Source organism: Micromys minutus (assembly GCF_963924665.1).
Source record: "Micromys minutus genome assembly, chromosome: 14".
Taxonomy (NCBI): domain Eukaryota; kingdom Metazoa; phylum Chordata; class Mammalia; order Rodentia; family Muridae; genus Micromys; species Micromys minutus.
This window is the reverse complement of record NC_137983.1, coordinates 54,790,517-54,808,546: the sequence shown is the minus strand read 5'-3', so window position 1 is coordinate 54,808,546 and position 18,030 is coordinate 54,790,517. Positions and strand designations below refer to the sequence as shown.

At 43.4% G+C, this 18,030-nt stretch overlaps 1 protein-coding gene across 3 annotated transcripts in view; it reads left to right on the top strand.

The window, feature by feature from the left end:
• Positions 1–92: 92 nt before the first annotated feature.
• TNFSF13B (TNF superfamily member 13b) overlaps positions 93–18,030 on the top strand; it is a gene marked incomplete at its 5' end in the record, with an annotated part of 31,443 nt that continues 13,505 nt past the window's right edge. The window contains 4 exons of one of the 3 annotated variants that reach the window (XM_080928419.1): positions 93–404; positions 493–574; positions 6,712–6,807; positions 13,688–13,744. In XM_080928419.1, the coding sequence (XP_080784545.1) occupies positions 93–404; positions 493–574; positions 6,712–6,807; positions 13,688–13,744 (547 nt within the window). The remainder of the gene's footprint in view (positions 405–492; positions 575–6,711; positions 6,808–13,687; positions 13,745–18,030) is intronic. The other 2 variants (XM_080928421.1, XM_080928420.1) reach the window with 2 other exon arrangements.

Sequence of the window (18,030 nt, the reverse complement as noted above, 5' to 3'; positions counted from 1 at the left end):
GGGCAGTCTCCTGAGACACAGATGACAGGAAATGACCCACCCCCGTGGTCACTTACTCCAAAGGCCTAGACCTTCAAAGTGCTCCTCTTGGAATGGATGAGTCTGCAAAGACCCTGCCACCACCGCGCCTCTGCTTTTGCCCTGAGAAAGGAGAAGAAATGAAAGTGGATGTTCCAATCACTCTGCAGAAGGAGGGTGCCTGGGTTGGGATCTGCAGGGATGGAAGGCTGCTGGCTGCTACCCTCCTGCTGGCCCTGTTGTCCAGCAGTTTCACGGCGATGTCCTTGTACCAGTTGGCTGCCCTGCAAGCAGACCTGATGAGCCTGCGCATGGAGCTACAGAGCTACAGAGGTTCAGCAACACCCGCCGCCCAGGGGGCTCCAGGGTTGTCCGCTGGAGTCAAAGTGAGTTCACCCCTCTCTGCCTGTGCAAGAGCCCCAGGTATGTCACTCAACTGCTGTCCAGTAATGGACTGGTTGTCTCTATTCCTAGCTCCTGACACCGGCAGCCGCTCGACCCCAGAACTCCAGCCGTCACAGGAACAGACGCTCTTTCCAGAGACCAGAGGAAACAGGTATGGCTGGGACACAGCGGTTAGGACCTGGGGCTGTGCTGTGCGCACCTGCCACCGCCCGGCCGCGGAGCACTTTGTGGGACTTTGTAGCAAATGCAATACGCTGCGTGGCGTGGCTTGTCACACACTGAGCAGGCTGTGTGGACAGGAGGACGTCTGAGGGAGGTGACAAAAGGACCAGGGTGCACTACCCCCTCACAGTGATGGTGTGGTGGAGGATTTAGCAGCAGAGCTCTTCCTGTCACCGCAGTCACGTGACCACCTGCACCTCAGTCAAGAAGCCATTCCCAGCGGGTTCCCCCCCCACCCCCCAGATATTCCATGTTCTAGCCAAGTTCAGATGTGGACAAACCCTGCATTATAGGGGTTTACCTTTTTTTTCACACACACACACACACACACACACACACACACACACACACAGAAATGGCAGACTATAATGCACTCTTTTCATCTGCAACATAATTCCCGTGTAAATGGTTCTGTTGTGGTTTCAGTGACTTCTGTCCATTCCCTAGTGTTTTGCAGAATTGGGAGTTACTAAAATGAACCTTTTCTCTTGCTTCATGAGGAAAAAAAGCAGCAGGACTTGTTTGTTAACAACACAATTTAACCCACTCTTGCTGTTGTCTGCTTTTTTATTCTTATAAAAACATCTTACCTGATAGCCTGGGTTAAAAATATCTTAAAAGCTACCTAAACAACAGAAATTCTTGTATTGCTAAATTACTTGCCAAAAGAGTATGGAAATATTCAGTTACCTCAGAACTAAACAAATTGCACAAATCAGAAATGTATGGTATGCCCTGTGAGCTACCTTCCATCTCTTTTTGCTGAAGTAATTACAGCATATATAGTGCGATGTGTTCCATAATGGCGCATATGCCCCAGTGCATATGTAATGACAGTGGAGGCCACAGTGGATGGAGTAATAAACTACAGAGCAGGCGATAGCGTCCTGTCGGCATGGCATGTGTAATAACATATGTACCGTACTCATGATCACAGTGCATGCAGTGCTGTAAGAAGTACCTCCTGCTCTATTCTGTTTCTTATTTTACTGTAAGTATCTCACCGATTGCTTAGTAATTCCCTGTCTGTTTATCTTTTAAATCATGATTTTTATTTTTACTGTGATTGATACGGGATACACGTTTTTTTTTGTGTGTGTGTGTACCTCTTGTTTCTTGAGGAATTATGAATTCCATAGAACCATAGTTTATTATTCAAGTTTCTTATTGTCAGCTCTTTGGGGTGACAGGTTTCTCCATGCTCATTAGCATTTCATCCTTACACGCTCACTGTGACACTTCTATAGCTTCACATAGCCTCTCAAGTTTGAGTGTGAACCCCATTCACTAATCATATTTTTCACATTTCTATTTTATTTTCAATTTTATATTTTATAAGTTTTGTCAATTGGTTGGTTATCTATTTTTTTTCTTTGCTTTTTACAACTTGACATTGATGTAAATACTTGCACTGAATCTTGTATTTTATTCAAACCTATTCTGAGGTGTTGTGTGTTCATTAAAGAGATTTTGTTTCCTCTGGTTTGAGTTAAAGCACTTTGCCCCTGGCTCCCTAAGTAGCATGCTACAGTTCCCTTTACTTGTCTCTTGTTCTGACTCAGTGTTTCTTTGCTCCTAACCTATTAATCCCTGTGTCCTTTGTTGTGGTAAATCCTCTTGCACTAGTATAAAGTCCTCCTTTCTCTTCAGGCTGTTGTCCATAACTCTTGTGCTGGTGAACTTGAGGCCTGGAGTCCTTTGTACACGACCGAATTTATGTGAGATAGTTTTATCATCGGCTTATTTCTCTACCCATCTGCTTTATATGGACAAAGTATAAGTAGTCTTACATTTTAGTGGGCATGAATATGTAGGCAGTGTGCCTCAGTGGTCTTAAGTCATGTCTGCTACACCTCCAGGCTTCTGAAGACTGGTTTCAGAAATAAGCCACAACTTTGCCATTCTAAAGAGGACACAGGTTCATTTTAAGAGCTTTAAGAGTAAAGAATAATAAAGAATTATGATGTATGTCTTCAATTCCAGCGCATGGGAGATAGAGGCAGGCAGAACTTTGTGAGTTCAATACCCAGCTGATCTATATGAAAAGTTCTGGGCCAACAGGGTTACATAGGAAGAAAAAGAGGAAAGGGGAGGGGGAGGGGGAAAGGGGGGAGAGAGAAATACTAGAGTTAAATATCCTGTAATAATATATTTTAAATAATTTTCCCATTTGCATATTTTATATATTTGTGATTTTATGCATCCTAATATTCCAGACTGATGCAACTGGAAGAGGAAAATTAATAATTTGTAAAATTTAAAGAAGGTACTGTCAATGAATGATATGCATATTTTGTTTTTTCCACATATGTTTCCCTAATACTCATAAACACAAGACGAGAAAGTTGCAGATATGAGTCTCAGGAAAGGAAATGTCTCCTGTTCCTGGACAATTAAAGTATGACTCTTGTTTTATATACTATCCTTTTGAATCAGGACATTTTATTTTGTTATCAATGACCACTGTGATTATCTACTAACCCACAAAAGTTATCTGAAACACAAGGGTTTTCTATTGTGGTTTACTAGAGTCTTATTTTTTTAGTTGAGAAATATTTATTCATTTTGTAAATTTTGTTACACATCTGGTTGTTCTGATTGTTTTCTTGGACTTGAAATAACCTTGCGGTGTTCCTTTTATTTTCAAAGTGTCCACAGAGGCTCTTACTTGGGAGATGTTCATATCTGCTGAGCCGTGGGTATCTCCATCCTACCTCATCTGACAACCGTAGAAGGGAAAGGCAGACCCACGCCAACCCTCCCAGTCCTCCGGGGACATATAATATTTTTACTTAGTTTTAAAACTTAGCATTTTGGCATACTTGTTTTTTAGTTATTTTGAATTATATTTTATTAAGATTAGTGCATTTTATAAGGTCATTTAATTACAGTATAACAAACAGAAATGTGGGGAAATCCAGGATTAAAGAATTGCCAAATAGCTTATCATAATCAGCAATTCACTCTTAATCCTTTAAATGTGTTTGGAAAGATTCTTAATAATAATATAAAAACTAAAGCAATATAATCTGAAAATATTACATAATCTAATTTCCTTAAAGCTGCCATCACATTGGCCTGTGCTTTGAGCCTTCACCAGCTATGATTTTATTCATTTCATAATCCAAATAAGAACATCTTTAGAGCCCAAGAAGGTGACATCTTTCAAACAGCTTACTGGCAAACACAATTAGTCTGTCATCCCCGCTACACTGGAGCCAAGGAAGGAGGATCACATGATAGGGTCAGTCCCTACCGAGGCAGCTTAGTGAGTCCTGCCTCAAATCAAAATAAACCGAGGGAAAAGGAGCCAGCTCAGAGGTCCAGCCTCCAATGCAAGGGACCCGAGGAGGCAGCTCGGCGGTCCAGCCTCCAATGCAAGGGACCCGAGGAGCCAGCTCAGAGGTCCAGCCTCCAATGCAAGGGACCCGAGGAGGCAGCTCGGCGGTCCAGCCTCCAATGCAAGGGACCCGAGGAGGCAGCTCGGCAGTCCAGCCTCCAATGCAAGGGACCCGAGGAGGCAGCTCGGCGGCCCACGACCAGGCTTCAGCATCTCCTCAGTTGTTAGCCAACAGGGAAAGTAGAAATAACTGTTTTAGGTTCTAAATAGACAAAACTCTTTAAAAGAAAAACACTGTATTGATTATTCTGTGGGTAGCATTTATCAAAGCTTCTGCAGCAGTAGCAGTGGCAAAGCAGAGGTGGAAGCAGGGACAGTGGTGGGACATAAGGTAGAGCAGAGGGGCCCAAAGACCACGAGAGCAAGAGCCAGGATCGTGTAAGATCCGCAGCTATGCAAGATTTACCTGCATTTTATCTCCAAATAATTAATGGACAACTTGGGTCACTCTGACTTGTTTTTATCCATTTTACACAGACTTCTCAGGTTGGGATTGGTTTTGAATTATACAGGGTTGCAAGGATAGTTCGGAGCCTTTGAGAATACCTCTCCCTTAACTACGCCGTGCCAGGCCACAAGAGGAAACCCAGGCTAATGTTCACCTAGGAACTCAACACCAGCTGCAGCATGGGAGTTTAGGTTCCATCCAGGATGCTATACTGCATTTAACAATCATAAAATTTAGAAATTAGACGGTAACACACAATCTTAATACCAGTATTGTACCACAAGTCCTTTCTTGGATGAAGAGAAATGTCAATACTATTTTTGAATGGCCTTTCTTGATCTCCATAATCCAATCCAAGAGAGGGAAAGCTGTGATGTCTTCCAAGTTGGAAACATTGGCTTAGCCTTTCCATCAGAGCTTGACCTGCAGGCCACACCATGTCTGTGAGGAATGCAGTGTAGAACTCTACTATTTAGGTGAACTTGAGCCTCCTACCAGGCATGGGTGGTCCCTTCCTAGAACAGCTGGCTGATGCTAGGTGGCCTTTGACCCAGTCTTCAGTTCGGTTTTTAGGCTCCCCTGAACCCTGCTGTGTGTGTGTGTGTGTGTGTGTGTGTGTGTGTGTGTGTGTGTGTGTATGTGTGTGTGTGTGTGTGTGTGTGTGTGTGGTGTTGCAAGAGCTGGCATCTGTTCAATTTCCAAAAATGTCTTTAAAATTAGAAATACTGATCTGATAACCAAATATCTGAACCCTGTTATGGTTGAGCTAGAAGCTTTGGGAAATAAGAGCCAGGAAGCCAAGCCAGTCAGTGTAGCCAAATGTAGCACTGGGTTTGTTTTTCCCAGTCATCCATTATGGTGAGAAGCACAGAGAAAACAAATGAATGACACTTTTAGGTTGGCATAATACTGTCAAAGAGTATGTTGAAAAAGTAGATAAGTCAACTCCTTGAGTATCAGAACTATCAGGATGCCTGGGGAAATCTTTCTAGCTCTCCTTGGAACATCAATATTTCTTCATAATTTTAGCTTTTGTACTTTTCAGACATGAGCATTTATTTTCAAAATAATTTTATAATTTTAAGCAATATACTGTTCTTATTAATAATTCCAGATGCTCAACATTTAGGTGAGTTTTAAGTCAAATCAGTGTGCCCTAGAATCGCCCGAGAAGAGAATCTTTTGAGGAATCACCTAAATCAGTTTGGCCTGTGGTCATCTCTCTGGGAGAGTGCCTTGGTTGTTCATTGATGTAGAAGACTCAGACCATTCTGAGTGTTACCATTCCACAGGTGGGAGGCTCTGAACTATGGGAGAATGAAGAAAGCCAACCAAAGCCAACAATGGAGGAAGTGTGCGGGATCCCTCTCTCCCTCTACTCTTGACTGTGTATTTATGTAATAGCTGCTCAGGACCCTACCTGGGTCCTACACATTTAAACAATGATGTGTTCTATGTAATTGTAAGCCTCCTCTGCATGGCCCTCTGTGAGAGCGTTTACACAGTACCATCCGTGAAATGGGAGAGCCAATGACATCTGTCTTTCTATTTGGTTGTTGTTTTTATAGGAGAGCTCCTCTGGACACAAGGTCATTGGAGTGGCAGTGTCCTTTGAAGGACTCACCTGTCTCTAAAGAGCTAGATTCTGTTCACCTGGGCAGTTTTTCATTAGGCAAACATGGTTTTTATTTGAAATTAAGAATTGATATATGTTACCTAGAAGAAGTAGAGATTTCATTATAGTAGTTTCATATAGTATATCATGCACTTTGACCCTATACATACCTACCCCTGCTTCCCTTTACCATCCTTATATATCATGTCACAGTTTCTTCTAAGACTGGCACATTCCATCCTGCAGGAAGTTACCTAAACAGGAAGGTAAACATTTAAAATAGCTTCAGGAAGTTCCAGAAACTGACTAGATTCAGTAGACTCCCTCCCTGCTAGAGTTCAAAATAAAAGCTGAGAGCCCTTCTCATATCAAAGGAAGCTATCCTGATTTGAATGTGCTTGGCACAGGAAATAGCACTATTAGGAGGTGTGGCCTTGTTGAATTGGGTGTGGCCTTGTTGTAGTAGCCATGGCCATGTGGTAGGCATGGCCTTGTAGTGGGTGTGGCCTTGTAGTAACTGTGGTCTTGTAGATGTGTCACTGTGGGGGTGGGCTTTTAGACTCTCCAAGCTGCCTAAGAAGCCAGTCTTCTGTTTACCTTCAGAACAAGATGTAGACACCTCAGCTACTCCAGTGCCATGCCTACCTGGACACTGCCATGCTTCACGCCATGATGATAATGGACTGAACCTCAGAACCAGTAAGCCAGCCCCAATTACATGTTGTCTTTTATAAGAGTTGCCTTAGTCATGGTGTCTCTTTATAGCAATGCAAATCCTGAGACAGAAGTTGGTACCAGGGATCGGGATATTGCTGTGGTAGACCTGACCATACTTTTGTTTAGAGAAATGTGGATTTGGGAACCTTGGAAAGCAGTGGTACGCTTTAAGTATACCACTTAAATGGTATTAAATGGCTTAATGGATCATTCTAGTAGGGAATATGGAAGACATTAGTGCTGAGTGATTTGAACTGTGCAGATCTGGCTCAGGTTGTTTCAATGGAGAAGAATTTTGGTATGTGGCCTAGTGACTGCTCTTGTAATATTTTGATGAAAAATGTGGCTGCTTTTTACCCTTGTCTGAAACGTCTACTCAAGGCTAAGGTGAATAGATTTAGATTAATTGCTTTGACAAAGAAAGGCTCAAAATACCCTGGTATAAATTCTGTTGTGTGGGTTACTAAAGTTTACTCTTATTAAGAGTGTTTGGATGAAAAGGAGCAAGCCAAGAAAGGAAAGATACAAAATGTATGGTTCAAGTATTAAAGGAGCACCAGGAAGCAGGATGAAACTGAAGCCAATGTTCAAGGAGATAAATAGATTAAGGGAGGAATGACCCCCCCTGCTGAGTGTATTGTGCTTTTGCCATTGAACAAGGGACTTGACTATTGTTTTCCTTTGGACTTTTAATCTGGAATGAGCTACAACCCCAAATTGAAGTACACTGCTGTGATAGTGCATCCTGAGTCTGGCTTTGATCTGGATATTGAGGGATAGTGGCCATGTAAAGCTTGGCACAGGCAAGGTGGTGCACACCTTTAATGCCAGAACTCAGGAAACAGGCATGCAGATCTCTTTACAGAGCAAGTTCCAGGACAGCCAAGCTTAGGCAGAGAAGGAGCTGGAAAACAGAAAGCTGGTGGTAATAGAACAAGGGGCCATGTTCCAGCCCCAGTAAGCAGCCAAAATCAGCACCTTTGCCCAAGTGGCTCTGGCGTTAGTGTCAAGAATAGAAGGGACGACTGGAACAACTGATACTGGTCAGCTGGAGCTGAGATCAGCGGTGATTAAGTAGAGACTGTATTCACTGAGGTGAAATCTGGGAAGTGTTTTCTGAGCATGCAAAGAAGCTGTGTTCCAGAGATAGCCAAGGTTGTACTTCACACTGCAACTGACCTTGGTAGTGTATAAGAATCACCTAGCTGGTACTGGTTTTAAAGGCATGAAGGGGTCATGGACAGCAGCCATGGTTTGGCACTGTGAGAGGCCAGGGAAGGCCATTGGTGAAGGTGCAGCTTCAGTTGCAGTTGATAGCTTAGGACTGAAGGGGTCATGCAAAGGACTTGAGGCTTGGCACCATGAAGGGAGCCTATGAAAGGCGATTAGTGAAGCCTAGTTGCAGCAGACAAGTCCAGCATATTGGAGACACCAGTACCATGGGATGATCACAGCAGCAGTGGAGTGGAGTCAACCAGAGCCTAGAGTGCTGCAGAGGGCAGAGCTGGAGAAGTGACCCAAGTCCTTTGGAGGAGCTCAGAAGTGTCAGTCCCAGATACTGGACTAAATGTATTTTGCATTATGCTATGTTTAGTTATGGTCCCCATAGACTCAGACGTTTGAACAAGGTCATGGAGGACAGGGAGTGGAATGGGGTGGTTTGCATATGCTTGGCACAGGGAGTGGCACTATTAGAAGGTGTGGCCTTGTTAGAGGAAGTGTGTCACTGTGGGAGTGGGATTTTAAACCTCCCTCCTAGATGCCTGGAAGCCAGTCTTCTCCTGTTTGCCTTCGGAATAAGATGTAGACACCCCAGCTCCTCCAGTGCCATCCTTGCCTGGACACTGCAATGCTTCTCACCATGATGATACTGGACTGATCGTCTGAACCTATAAGCCAGCCCCAATTACATGTTGTTCTTTGTAAGAGTTGTCCTGGTCATGGTGCCTCTTTAGAGCAATGCAAAGCCTAACTAAGACAGAAGCTGAGCTGCAAAGAAGATTCTCAGGGGAGAAAGGCCACAGGGAAGACTCCGAGACCAGAGTACCTGCCTGACAGAAGCAATAACCAGCCAAGCTGCCTGCAGGAGCTTCAGATCCACTGTGGCACGTGGAAAGGACATTTTCCAACCTGTTGAGCTGCCTGCAGGCTGAGCAGTGAGCTCCAAGTTCCCAGCTTTGTGAGCTGTCACCCATGCTGGGAGAAGGCTTTAGTAGGATTTTGTAGTCTCTGAGTCATTTCTGCTCTATAAGTAGCCCCAATAAAAACAACTCAGGATTCACCAAGTTGTCATAGGTCCTTAATCCTGGGTGACTAGATGTGTCTGTTGCATCTCCCCAGAAAAGTTCTTTTAACACAAAAGTATGTGAGCTTTTCTCAAAGAATTTCCTGTTTACTTTTGTGTTATGCGTGTTTGTGTGACTGTGTGTTATAATATGTGTGTGTGTTGTATGCATCATACCATATGTATAAATGTGGATTTCACATGTACATGTCTATTATATCTAGCAAATATACATATTTATTTTACCTCTTCTGTCACATTTCACTTAATTTGGCAATCCACCACCATCCATTTTTCTGGAAATGATGTAATTTGTTTTATGCCCGAGTAAAACTCTATCGTACATACATGCCACTCTTCACATGTTCATTACATGGACAACGTAGGCAGTGTTCCATAGCTTAGCTGTTATTAATAGCTGTGCAGCGAACATGAAAATGCAGATTTCTGTACCACATGCTGCACGAGGCTCCCGTGTGCATCGCCCCCGGAGTGATGACATATTTCATATTCGTCAAGGGGAAGCTCAGGATCATTTGGAGGAATGGAACAAAGTCAGCACAAAACTTAAAACAATAAATTAGCAATTCAGTGTCTATGTTTATACATAACATATAAAACAGCCAATTAGCAAACAAACAGGTTCCTTTTGCTTACTACAAAATACCTTAAAATTCAATATAATCTGGCTTCATAACACTACGAAATGTATATTGGGTAAGAGGCAGAACTATGATCTGATTGCGTTATCTGCCGGGTGTCCATTCCAGAAGCTGTCTGCTCTTCGTGACTGACCGTGTGCTGTGTTTCTGCTGCGTGATGTCGGTGTCCTTGGCAATCGCAACAATAACAGGACTAGTTAGTTATTTGGGGAACCAGCAGTTACTTTCAAACACAGACTTTTGCTGTTTCCCAGGCAGGGACAGACTGCTTCTGTACTTGCCCCCACCATGAACAGGAATAGTGAAGTTGGATTTGAGGATTGTGTGGATTTGGAAAAATGTTCCCGAGATCCCAGGTTACGGGAACTGGAAGGAAGCAGGAAGCAGAGAAGATGTTCTGAGCTGTGTAATGTCTACAGGCCTGGAGACCCACCCCAGCCTTGCAGACAGGGGTTCCGTGGGTGTTCATCTGCTGTACTGGCTTTTCCCGTCTGGCCCTTCTCTGTCCTTGACATGATTGCCAAAGTAATTGTCAGGGCACCCTGGGAAATCCTGTTGCTGGAGAAAAGCCCTGTGTGTGACCAGCCATAACCATCCACAATTACATGATGATTACTCTGTTAATATTGGACTTTGATCTGTTGCAATATATGTTACACTGAAAGCTATAGCTTCTCGATGGGGAGCACGCTTTCCATCTAAGTAACATTTAAGAGCCCCAGCTAGCACTGTGAAGACTGTTAGCCCCCCTCATACCAGTGTTCAGTGAGGGCAGCTGTGTTCACCCTTCAGGAATTTCACTTTATAAACGACTGGCCTCCCCGGGCCAGACTTTTTCTTTTTGATGCACTATGCGGTTTGTTATGAGTAAACGTTCTTGAGATCTAAAATGTGGCCATTCTTGGATCATCATGATTATGTGTCATCCTGTCGTGATCTCTGGAAGTACACTGTGAGAAATACCTTCCCGCGGCTCAGTCTTTGACGGGCTCTACTGCCAACTTAGCTGAGAAGGAAACCCCGTTAAACATTCTATGTAATTTCAGTGTGGGAGAAGGTGAGGCATTTTTAACCCAGTGCTGGGCACTACTAAGGAACTTCACAGTTGTTAGCCACAGCTGCTTCTTCCATTAGACTGTGGATCTCTAAAATGGCTGGACGTCTACACTATTGGGAAACACACTACAGTTGTGTGAGTTTGGTTCGCTGTGCAGCAAATCTTTTGTTGCGCTGCTGGAGATGCTTCGAAGTAAGATCCGTATAGAATGACTCTTATAATAAAAACTGGACAAAGTAGATTTCAAATTTCTTAAATGAAAAAAAAAAAAAAACACATTCAAAAGGCCCGGCACTGGCTTGAGGCAGGGCTACTGAGGAGCTGGCTGATTGGTGAGTATCCCTGAGATGCTGGTACTAAGCAGCCGGTTTGATAGCCCGTTTTCCTCTCTGAGGAGGCCTTCTTGCAACAAAAGTTTTCTCCTAAGGGTCGTATTTCTTCTAAGGGTTATGCTCCTCGTGATACATGCCAAAACATTTTCTTTCCAATAGGTAGGCCAGAGCCAAGTTTTAGTTGAGCCAAAATTAAATTAAGATATTTTTCCTGCCAGGTTGGTGGTGGGTTTGAACAGAGATGTTTGGACACAGATATTAGGGTTGCGGCAGTTCCTACCAAGCTTAAAGAAATGGTCAGAAAGTAACTCCAGGGGGAGTCCATGTGTCTGGCCTTTACCACCTTCAGTTAGTGTGGAGCACTCTACTAGTGACCGAGTATGTTCCCAGCTATCCAGCTGCAGTGTGGTAAGGCCAACAGAGCTGACACTGCACAGTGTCACTTTGTGGGTCCCCACAAAGGTATAGATTCTAAGATGACATCAGCATGGCTTCATGTAATCAACACACACACATACACACACACACACACACACACATACACATACACACACATGTACACACACATACATACACACACACACACACACACACACACACACACAGAAGGTGGATTCGTTGGGAAGAAGAGATTGACCTCATAGGAGAGGGCAGGAGAGGGTAATGAGTGAATTTGGTCAGAGTACATAATATATTGAAAAAAAAAAGACTTTATGACTGTCCTCACTTTGTACAGTGAATATATATTAATAAAAGCTTTATTATTAGTTTTTTTAAAGGCAGATGGGCAGGGGTGGGAGTCCCACTGTGTAGCCTTGGATGTCCTGGAATTCACTATGTAGACCAGTGTGCCCTCACATGCATAGAGGTCCCTTTGCCTCCTGAGTACTTTTAATTTTTATTTTTTAGTGCATGCTTAGATTTGTGATTTGCATTTGCAGAGGCACTTACTGCTTGCTGTGGTTCTCCTTACACATCTGTGGAAAGGCCCTGATTTGGTTTCGGGCCATTTTCTTTCTTCAACAATTGTTCTTTGCTCCCTGGACATGTGTTGTTTGACCCGATGACTCCAGAGGACCTTGTTGACTCTGTATTTAAACAGTTTGTTTGTTTTTGGGTGTTTGTTTTTCAGGTGTTTGTTTTTCTTCCATCCAAAATATTCTGCTGGAAAACAAACAAACAAACAAACACACTTGGCTTTGGCTCTAGAGTAAACTGGAATATCTCTTTAGAAGGTGTCTGTGCTGTCTAAAGCTAGCTCCCCGCCCCCCAGCACCTGATTTTAGAGTTCTTGTCAATATCAAGACAGAATACACATCAAACCTTAGGGTGGTGTTTACCACTTCTGTCTGTCAGTAAATTCTGACAGTTACTTTCATTTTCAGACATGGCAAAAACCATAGTTTGTTTTTGTAACAAGTCACTGTTTAATGTTAGATTTTTCTTAAATGAAAATTATTTGTAACTCTTCAAGCACATGGTATATGCAAAACCCAAAGAAACTGCCTGGGTCTCCACCAGCTCTTCAGTGTGTCTAATGGTTTCCAGTTCAGCGTTCCTAGGGGCTTCCTGAGTGCGTGAATAAATGGGCCTCTCATTCCTGTGCCTTCTACTGGGGTCCTTTCCTTCTGTTGGTTTATTCTGTCCAAGTTCAAGGTGATAGGTTTGTTTTATATTATTATATTTTATTTTGATATTTTAAAAAACAAACGAATGAATGAATGGATGGATGAATGAATGGATGGATGAATGAATGAATGAAAACTTAGCCACTAGGGTAAAGGTTAACAGCTGAGCTGTCATTTATACCTGCTGGGAGAGGAAAACTCAGTTTTCTCCCAAGAAGTGGCACTGGCCAGGGAGGTTTCGAGGTCAGGAGTATTAACCAACACTTAGAGGACAGCACAGCCTTTTCTGTGCTCTTTTATTTGGATACAGCTTGCTGAGGTTTTTCTTGCTTGTTTGTTTGTTGTTTTCTGGTCAGCGTTTTGTTTTGTTTTCTTGGTTTTGAAGGGTTTTTATTGTATTGGGGGTTTGTGCTTGTTGTTTTTTGGTTCGAATTGTTTTGTTTGTTTGATTGTTTTGTTTTTTTCCAATTGAGAAAGATTAACATTTGGTGGGTAGGGAGGGAGAGAGGATCCGTAAGGACTTAGGGGAGGGGAAGAATGTAACCAACATATATTTAAATGTATTAGTTATTTTATTTTAAATAATAAAATAAGAAAATCAAAATGAATAAATATGCTTTAGAAATATCTCAGTGAAGCTGAGACTGAATGATACAGATGGCCTCTCACTGCGTTTCCAAAGCACTGAAGCTTCACCTTGGGTGTGAAGAACTGTGCGTTTAAAGGGGCAATGTCACAAAGACGCTGTGAAGACACCCTTTACGCAGTGTGAAGCTGTCAGTGCTCCTAGGGACACGGGGCTACTATGTCCTCTCTTCTCCGTGGCCATCTTGCTTCTGCCGATAACTAAAGCACTGCGGTTTTTTATTTTTATTTTATTTATTTTCTTTACTTTTCAGTCATTCAAGACTGTCTGCAGCTGATTGCAGACAGCGGCACGCCGACAATACGGAAAGGTAATGACCGGCCATCCTCTGTGTCCACTTAGGACTCTTGTCAGTCTCCCGTCTCAGGTAGTGTCTGAACTGCTCCCAGCAGCCGCTCTCCCGGGTTCCTACAACACGAGACTTTCCAGACTGACTAGAGGACAGACACACGGACTAGTGTAAGAACACAGGGAACACATGGCCTCAGATTAGAGTTTAGATAATCAGGTCGAATCCAGTTTAGTTTTTATTGTTCGGGGAAGTGCTGGCTGTCTTCCTGTGTCTGCCTGTGCTCCTTGGCTGGAGATCTCAGGGGGTGGAAACAAGGCCGCCTCGTCCCAAAAGCTGTAATCTTATCGGTTTTTAATGTCCAGTGAGGACTTAGTGATGGATTATTCCCTCGTCCGAGCGGAACACTTTCAATTTGATTTTGCTTTCTTGAAGCTTTGCTAGTTTTAATTTTAGAAAGGGAATAAAAAAGTTTCTCTAGCAGTAGCCAGACACAAAAATATACTTTTCACCCCATTTCCCAAATAGCACCACCCACAATCTTGAGCCAGAGTCAGGGCAGAGCACAAGGGCTCAGTTGCTAAACCCCCAAACAGCTTTTGGCTCCTTGCAGGATTCCAGAGGCCTTCCAGAAAGACCTTTTCTCTCCCTGACTTAGTCCAGTTTCTCATAGATCCGTGCAACTGTGCCCCTGTCACATGCAGTGGCACCCTGAAAAGGAAGCATTGATGCATTGCAGTCCTTGACAAGATAAAATAATCGGGGAGCAAAATGTTCAAATAAGGAGTGGCCCGGCTGGTCTGCATATTGTATGTGCGGTTGTCCTTTCACGGGGCTCAGAGGAATGAGCAGTGTGTGGTTCTGTGTCACTCTCTCACGGCGCTGCCTACCCTCCCTCCTGCTTGAGATCGCTTCTTCCCCTCGGTTTTCCTCTCACTTCCTACAGCCCTCCTCCTTATTCATGGTCTGCTACATTTGGCATGCATGCACGTGCACACACACACACACACACACACACACACACACACACACACCAGAATCATGCTGTGTTTGGCTTTCTAGATTCTTGTCTCCATCAAGGCGGGGACCTCCAGTCCCATCCACTTTCCCGTGAGTGTAAATAATTCCCTTCATCTTACAGCTGGATAAAACCAAACTATGTCTACTCACCACCCTGCCCGCTTATCTGTATGATGTATTTATCCAGTTTACACACATGACTGGGTCACTAAGAATATTGGAGTGTCTGTGTTGAGGAAAATGGATGTAGGTTTTATTTCAGTTGAGTTTGATCACTCATGACCAATGGGGAGGAAAGAAAAGAAAACCTATGAATTGACAGGTAAGGACTGTACACAGACAGCTGAAGAGGGACAGAGCCAACCAGGGCACGGGCTTTCTGAGTCCTTGGCCTACAGCTGGGGTTTAGACCACACGTGATGACCAGGGATGGAGAAACAGCCTAGGATGGACACCAGCTGCAGGTTGGCCTTCGCAGTGAGTCTGAGGTTCTGCCTTGCATTTATACTTTTGGACATAATTTTAATGGTGCTAAATGCCAGACAAGTACCAGGCCATCTGAAAAGCTATGATTGCTTATAGCCTTTTGTTTCCCAAAGTCATCTTTGCAGCATTCAGACATTGGCAACTGATTTTCTCAGAACGGAACTCAAGCCAAGAAGAGCCGCCTAAGGACCAAAGACAACATTTAAAACGATGCTTGGGGAAGATTTGCTAGACACATTTGTTAGGAGGAAGAATGAGCCTAAATCCAAACAAAACACGTTGTTTTTGTGCCACGGGTGCAGGCCCGTGTGCCTTGCCTGTACCGGCTGGTTTTGGCCAGCCAGCTGCGGACAGGAACAGACGAGTAAGGACAGTGACTGTGACAAGCACTGGTATTCCAGGAGGAGTTGAGCAGACATACATGTGAGGAAAGTTAACATGTCATGAGCCACTGCCCCCTGCAAAGGGTATCAAGCCTTTTCCATGACATGTTTTCATCTTACTGCTTATCCCATCATCTGGAGCCTTGAACAATGTCTCCCAAGTTCTCCAGAGCACAAAGAGAGGGATGATTTGCATTTGATATGCAATATACCCACCCTCAGTGATGATCACATTCCGCTGATCCAAAACGCCTCAGAAGGAACCCAGGTTTATTCTTATCCCGAGGATGGGTGGTGTTGGTTCCGGAGCACAGACTCAGGTTGCCCCGAGAAATGCTCCAATGCAGAAAGCTCCATGACATTTTTATAGCAGCAGAACAAAAGACAGTCGTACGCCAAAGCATTTTTTCAGATGCTTTGCTGCAAGTATCAGGTAGGTGGTGGCAAAGAGGGGGAATTAGCTGTCGACATTCTTAGCCTTTGGGGTTGGTGCTAAGAATCATTTGCTCACACGTTCTAAAGGGGGTGCTGGGTGCCCACAAGGAAGGAGTTTAAACACAGACGGGGCGGGGCAGTGGATGACTAGAAGAAGGCTAACTGAAGTGTGGTTTGTTTATTGCTGTTGCTCTCTTACATGTGAAGGAAGTGTGTGTGATGGGCTCAAGGTGCTGCTGGTTTACATCCCCTCTTGGGCTGTGATCTTAAGCATCTCTCCAAATTTTACTGAATTTGGGGGTGTCTTTTGGGAGGATGTTTATTATAATTCTTGACTACTCTAAACTTCCTGTTTGAGCCATTTTTCTCTTTTCTGTTGAGATATGAAACTGTACTGTAGATGACAAGCCCTTACAAAAATGCTTGATTTGTAAATATTTCCCCTTATATTGAGGATTATCTGCATTTTATTTTATTTTATTTTATTTTAGAGATAGGGTCTACTCATGAAGGGTCAAGCTAACTCCTGAGTGCTGGGATTACAGCCATGGTATTGCCATGTTGTTCAGAAGTATTTAATCTGAGGAAATCAAATTTCTTTATTGATTCCCTCCTGTTTCTCCCACTTTGGTAACTACTGTTGACCAGCGTGTGTGCAGACTGAGCAGCACGGCCCACACCCATGCTCTCTCCCAATGTCATACTTACTGTTCAAGCCATTTGTACCTCTATGTAAGTCACTGGCTTATCTCCTTCACTCTCCTGTATTGTGTGGACAGTGTAGATACCTCGTTATTCTAGCGGCATTTGTGGGGGGGGGGACTGCATGTTCTTGGCACACCCGTGAAGACCCAGTTGGCTCAAGCAGCTCTGCTTTATCTCTGCACGCAATATTCTGTTTGTTTACAGGCCGGCATGTGTGACAGGACACAGCGGTACTTCACCAAGTGTAGCTTGGTAAACTTTCAAAGTTGGGAGGGTTAACTCTTCAACCCTGTGTGTCATCTCAAAGACTTTTGGAGCCTCGGGTATCCTTGACAATGATAAGTGACACTAAAATTCGTCTTTCCATTCAGAAAAAGAGAATGGAAAGGCATTTGTAGAGGAGCCATGCTGACTCCACATAGCATCAAGCACTATCGCCATATTAGTAATTCTAAGGTTATCAGTCCATAAACATGAGGTGTCTTCACGTGCACTTATGTCACCTGTGTTAATTTTCACATGTGTGTCTTTCAATACATTGAATACATTTATTCCTAGCCATTTTGTTTATTTGAATTCAGTCTTAGTTTAAGTAGCTATAATAAGTCCTCATAGACTGGATTGTTTAAACAATAAGTTGATTCCCTACAATATTGGAGGCTAGGGAAGTCCAAGGCCAATGTCGGGAGATCTGTTAAAAATACATTTGTATTTTGTGGTGGTTGTCTTTTCATTATGAGCTAGAACCATGGATCACAGAGCCAAGAGCACCTGACATCTTTTCTTTAGAAAATACCGGTACCAAGCTCGGCAGTGGTGGCACATGCCTTTAATTCCAGTGCTCAGGAGGCGGAGGCAGGTGGATTTCTGTGAGTTTGAGGCTAGCCAGTTCTACTGAGTGAGTTCTAGGATAGTCATTGCTACACAAAGAAACCCTGTCTCTAAAATCCTAAATAAATAAACATATGCAATTTGTATGTATGTATGTATGTATGTATGTATGTATGTATGTATGTATGCATGCATGTATGTATGTATGTATATGTCATAATACTTCCTGGAGGCTTTACTTCTGAAGAAAATCACTGGGACTTAGGACTTAGCATGTGGGTTCTGGGAAGACATAAGCTCGTTGCAAAACAAATGATACCAAAGATGGAACTGTCAGTTTTACATGTTTCCCTCTTGGCTGAAATAAAAATGACTTTGGGACGCTGACTCTTTGTGAAGCAACTTAGCTAAATCCATTTTGTTAGTTTTGCTGGGTTTAATATCTGT